At 45.1% G+C, this 4,823-nt stretch overlaps 1 protein-coding gene across 1 annotated transcript; it reads right to left on the bottom strand.

The window, feature by feature from the left end:
- On the bottom strand, positions 1-4,606 carry LOC125552432 (squalene monooxygenase SE1-like). Its single transcript, XM_048715984.1, has 8 exons — positions 4,135-4,606; positions 2,630-2,741; positions 2,374-2,548; positions 1,881-2,049; positions 1,583-1,801; positions 1,198-1,473; positions 830-1,108; positions 1-397 (listed from the first exon to the last, which is right to left on the bottom strand). Exons 1-8 carry the CDS (start codon positions 4,390-4,392, stop codon positions 287-289), a joined length of 1,599 nt encoding a protein of 532 aa, XP_048571941.1. The 5' UTR covers positions 4,393-4,606; the 3' UTR covers positions 1-286.
- Positions 4,607-4,823: the final 217 nt, after the last annotated feature.

Here is a 4,823-nt window from a genome sequence, read left to right on the forward strand (position 1 = left end):
TAGACAAGGAACACCGCCTTAGTCCACTAGTTAGAACAGCAGGCGTAGTTCATCAGTAGTACAACAAAAATGTACAATTTAGCTAGGATGAATCAACATGGGCACTGACGCAGCAATTCAAAACATTTCAAAAACAGGATCAGCACCCAACGGAGATACTATACACGTTCCATGATCCATTCGGACTACCAACACAGCACATTTTCAACAACCGGCTAACACTGGCGGGCGACTACCAACACAGGAAAAATGTCATCGTGCGAGAGATTAGCTGCACCTTTGTAGATCAGAACTCTGCTTCAGGAGGTGCACGGTAATACGCGGGGACGGTAGCAGGGAAGAACATTTGCCTCACACCTTCAGCTTTGATGATTGGGAAGATGATACCACATGCACCCTGCAGTTGTGAACGTTGTTTATTAGCAAAGCTAGTAAAAGGCACGAAGCTATATCGAACAATGGATCGTGACGTATAATGATGTGCTTGCCAATACTCTGTATGGCCAGTCTCTAGTAAATTTTGCTACAGCAGGAGCATATTCTGTATGTTCACCCTCAACCATGTACTCAAAAGATGAATATACTGGATGCCAAAACTTCGCGACACCAGGTACTAACATACAGTAGTTATGCAAACAAGCATAAATTTTGACAAAACAGAACAGATTTCATGGATCATATTAGATATTCTGGAGCAAATGCAAATGAGCAGAAAAGATAGAAAGCAGCTAGTTCCATTCCTTCTTACCGCCGTCTTCATGTTACTACTGAAGTCTAAAACATTAACATAGATATGAAATCATTTGAAAAAACAGATTCCGGGACTTACCGAAATCAATCTCGCTCCGGTCCACATTCGTTTAGGTGAAGGAAGGGGGAGCATCAGCCGTCCAACACCAAAGATAGCAACAGCAAAGAAGTGTGCAACCAAACTCAATGGCCGAGGATTAAGACCAGAGAGTAGAGCAATGGGCCCATTTGAACAGACACCTCCAAGGCTTAAGTAATCAAAGCAAGCTTGGCGCATCTCGTCCCTAGCCTTGTCAGGCGAGGAACTGAAGACTTTGTATAGAGCACCAGCCAATGTGTTTATTGTAGAAGCAACCGGCTGAAAAAGGAGAAGAATTGAATTAAAGAAACTGTATTACACTGGAAAAGCTGGGCATTAAACTGCAATATGAAGAGTTGAAGACTGACCTTCCGCAGAGTATAGAATGACTCTAGGTATTTGCAGAGGGCAGAGGCATCATGCAGATTGCGAAGAGGCTTGAGAAGATTACGCAGGACGACTATATCTGATAATGCAACAGTCATTCCTCCACCTGTTAAAGGGTGTCGCATATTGAAAGCATCTCCCATCAAAAGTGCACCAGGTGTTGGATGTGGTGCAGCTGGCATGCTCCTATTTGGCATTGTTCTTATGCTTCCCTTATCAATTGCTGCTATAAAAGAATCATAGATTTGTGGAGGAATCTGAGAAATGACAACATAGGATATCCATTAAAATCTCGTTATAGAAATCAGGCAGTTGAAATTACACTTAGGACAAGATCAACTGCAATAGTAATACTTATAGTAGTACCTGAGGTGCAACCACGGTCTTGAGATAATTTGCCATTTCACCACTTGCTATGGAAGGCACCTTCTGACCAGGGACATCTACCAAACAGCGAACCTCGGTGCTGCTTATCGGGTAAAATAGGATGGGAGAAGGATTGGCCAAGATAACATGGCCATGGTTCGCATGAGGAAGTTCACAATTCTCCAGGACCAGGCCAACAAAGCAAGACGGCACCTCAACCTAAGCACAAAATTACATTATATCAGTACAGTAAACCAAAAAATGATAATCAGCAGTGAGTATAATGTGAGAACTGTACCTTTGGAGAGCAAAGGGCACGTCTTAAGTTCGAAAAGCAGCCATCACATACAATTGTCAATGGTGCATAAGCCTTTAGTTCTTCACCTGACTTGATCTTGTATTGCACACCCTTAACTGTACCATTTTCTTCAAGCAAAGATGTAACTGTTCCTTGCTCCAGTTGGACACTGTAAATCCAATAGTATGTCAAACATTATTCTCAGTTGAAAGTCCAGGTGTGTAAACAGTTAGATTTATGTGAAGCTAACCCATTTAAAATGTATATGATTTTTTTGAAAAGAGCATGAGAGCAAATACACCAAAATTTAAGAACTTCCACACAAGCAGAATTAAACCATTGCAAAGGGCCGCACTTTTAAAGTATTACCATTCTAAGGCATAGCTTATGGGTAAAATGAACTTATCATGTAGAAGGATAGCAGATGAAAACTAGACAAAGAAGTACACCAAATAATTACTAAAGATATCTCATATGGGCAATGAGGTATTACTTGGGTAACGACGCAGCTTTTTCACGCATCCTCTGAATAAACCGTCCATTGTGAAAGCTCCTGCCAGCCACATCTGAATGGAACTTCTCCAAGGGGTAAGAAAGTTTTGTGTTCTTCCCATCTTTGAACAACGCGTAACCAAGGACACGCTGTGCATCAATTTCATCAACGCAGTCTGGGTAGAATCAAATAGTCAGTATACATTACCTATGGTTCTGTTAGGAAACCCATTTTAAGCAGGAGGCGTAAAGCTTACCCTGCAGACCCAATTCCATCAATTTCAGGTAGCCTCCAGGTTGTAACAATTCGCCCACAATTCTATCTGGCTCTGTCAGGTCTCTCTCTATAACATGCACCCGTCTACCATCCTGTGTCACCAACAAATAAAGCAGGATATAAGCAAAAAATCCAAGATAACAGTAATGCACCATTTGATCATGAAAGCAGCAGAATTGCATTTTAGTTGTTATATCCAAATCTAGACGAAACTAGGGTCATCACGGTAATACTGCTTTTAGGGATATACTGTATTTTCACAAGGATATGTATCTTAACACTCTTGGCTGGTACACAACCTCTGACAATTATAGAAGGAACTTTCTTCTTTAATTTGTTGCCTAAACTATCACTCATTGTGTGGAGTTATTACGAACAAAACCAAAAGAATCAAGTACAATAACTCGTTCAACATTTTCCTATTGACGATATATCATTGGCGGAGTTGCTGTAAGCCACAGAAGAAAATTAAGTGGGTCCTCAAAGTAGTTGGGCATTTCAGTAATGGTGCAAAGCTAGAAGACATCAAGTCTCTGTTGGAGCAGGTTGGACGAGAGAGCATGGAAAAGGCTAGAGAAAGAGAGAAGATAATACAGATGACCTCCTCTTTTGCCCATTTATGAGTAATTTACAGTTCTGTCACCACATGTTCTCATTCATTTAGCCAGAAAGAAAATAAGCAATTTCAGCAAAACTTGCAAGGCAGCCCTGGCATGATTTTTGCAAGGCAAAACAAATTTATTACTCCCTCTGATCCATATTAATTGTACTAAATCAGCAACAATTAATATGGATCAGAGGGAGTAAAAACAAATTTCTTGTGTGTATTATTCTGCCACCGTTGTTTTCCCCTCTCTTTTCTGTCCCTCCAAGCGTGCCATGCCCACCAGGAAGCAGGAATTGATTGATGCGTGGACACAGGGTGATAAATTTTGTACCACGGCTTTTTGGAAGAGATTTTTTTTTCCCTATTTAGAATTGCATGACATGACATTTAAGGAACACCTTCTCAGCACCATACGAATTCTACATCCCCAACACACAAATAACAGACTTCGCTTTCACCTAAGGGTGAAAACACGCGTCAGGTGCTGCAACAAATCACAATTATTCCCTGCATGCATCCGTCCCAGATCAAGAGCCGTCACATGACTTGCGTGCACCCACCCCAGATCAAAAGCCGTTACATGACTTTTCTAACGAAAAGGTGGCTAGGAACCGATGATAGCAATGACAGAGCAGTTGCCCTTTCTGAATCGAGAGGTGTTTGTTCTGATAGATAATCTATACTTGATCCTTTCTGGGAACTCATGGTGGAAATTTTGATCCCTGCGTTCAATCTCCTGTTCTCCTTTTTTGACTTCAAATTCGGTCCTATTTCTTGAGAACGAGAACCACAAGTTTCCGGTCTAAAAGAAACAAGAAGTCCCTGCCTAACCAGCGGAACGCGAGGACGGAGAAGTAAGCAAGGAGAAAACATGTCACCTTTCCGAGCGTGTACGCGAGGGCAGATCCGGCGACCCCGGCTCCGACGATGATGACGTCCGTCGGGCCGTCCACGGCCGCGCTCCCTGCGCCGTCGGCGACCGCGCAGCCGTCGTCCGGCGCGGGGATCCCTTCGACCGGAGCCCCGCGGCGGCGGCGCTGGCGCTGGCGCCCCAGCGCGGCGGCGACGAGCACCGCCGCGAGGAGCGTGGCCGCGGCGGCGCCAGCGAGCTGCCCGACGTCGGCGGCCGCAGCCATGCCGCAATGGGGGCCTGCTCCTGGGGTCGTCGTTCCTCGGGGGTTTCTCAGCGCGGCGCGGCGCGGCGCGTTCGTTGGGTTTGCGTGTGGGCTCTCTCGGGCCGAGGGGCGACGGGAGAGAGGGTGATGCGTGCGGGGAAGAGACGGAGCGGGGGAGAGTGCCAGGCGGTGAAATTGGGACGAGAGACGAGACGAGAGAGAGGGAGAGGCGGCCGCTTGGAGTTGGAGATTGTTCCGTTTTTTATGGGGCGGAGGAGGGAGGGAGATCGCTCTCTCCGCCCTGCCTGTCCCTGTAGCTGGCTGTCTCTGCTCTGGCTGGCTGACCTCGCTGGATTTTTCTGGTATTTTCCTCTTGGAATATGTTCGTCCTTCTTGTCTAAAGAGAACTATTTTTTTTGTTGCATTTGTTCGGCGATCGGTTTGTACTTTGT

The sequence above is a fragment of the Triticum urartu genome, chromosome 4, assembly GCF_003073215.2.
Source record: "Triticum urartu cultivar G1812 chromosome 4, Tu2.1, whole genome shotgun sequence".
NCBI classification, from domain to species: Eukaryota; Viridiplantae; Streptophyta; class Magnoliopsida; order Poales; family Poaceae; genus Triticum; species Triticum urartu.

Coding starts and splice junctions, on each gene's coding strand:
- LOC125552432 (XM_048715984.1), bottom strand. CDS start 4,392: ATGGCTGCGGCCGCCGACGTCGGGCAGCTCGCTGGCGCCGCCGCGGCC. Junction 1,802..1,880: donor GTGCCCTTTGCTCTCCAAAG/GTACAGTTCTCA, acceptor TTTTGTGCTTAG/GTTGAGGTGCCGTCTTGCTT. Junction 1,474..1,582: donor AGACCGTGGTTGCACCTCAG/GTACTACTATAA, acceptor GTCATTTCTCAG/ATTCCTCCACAAATCTATGA.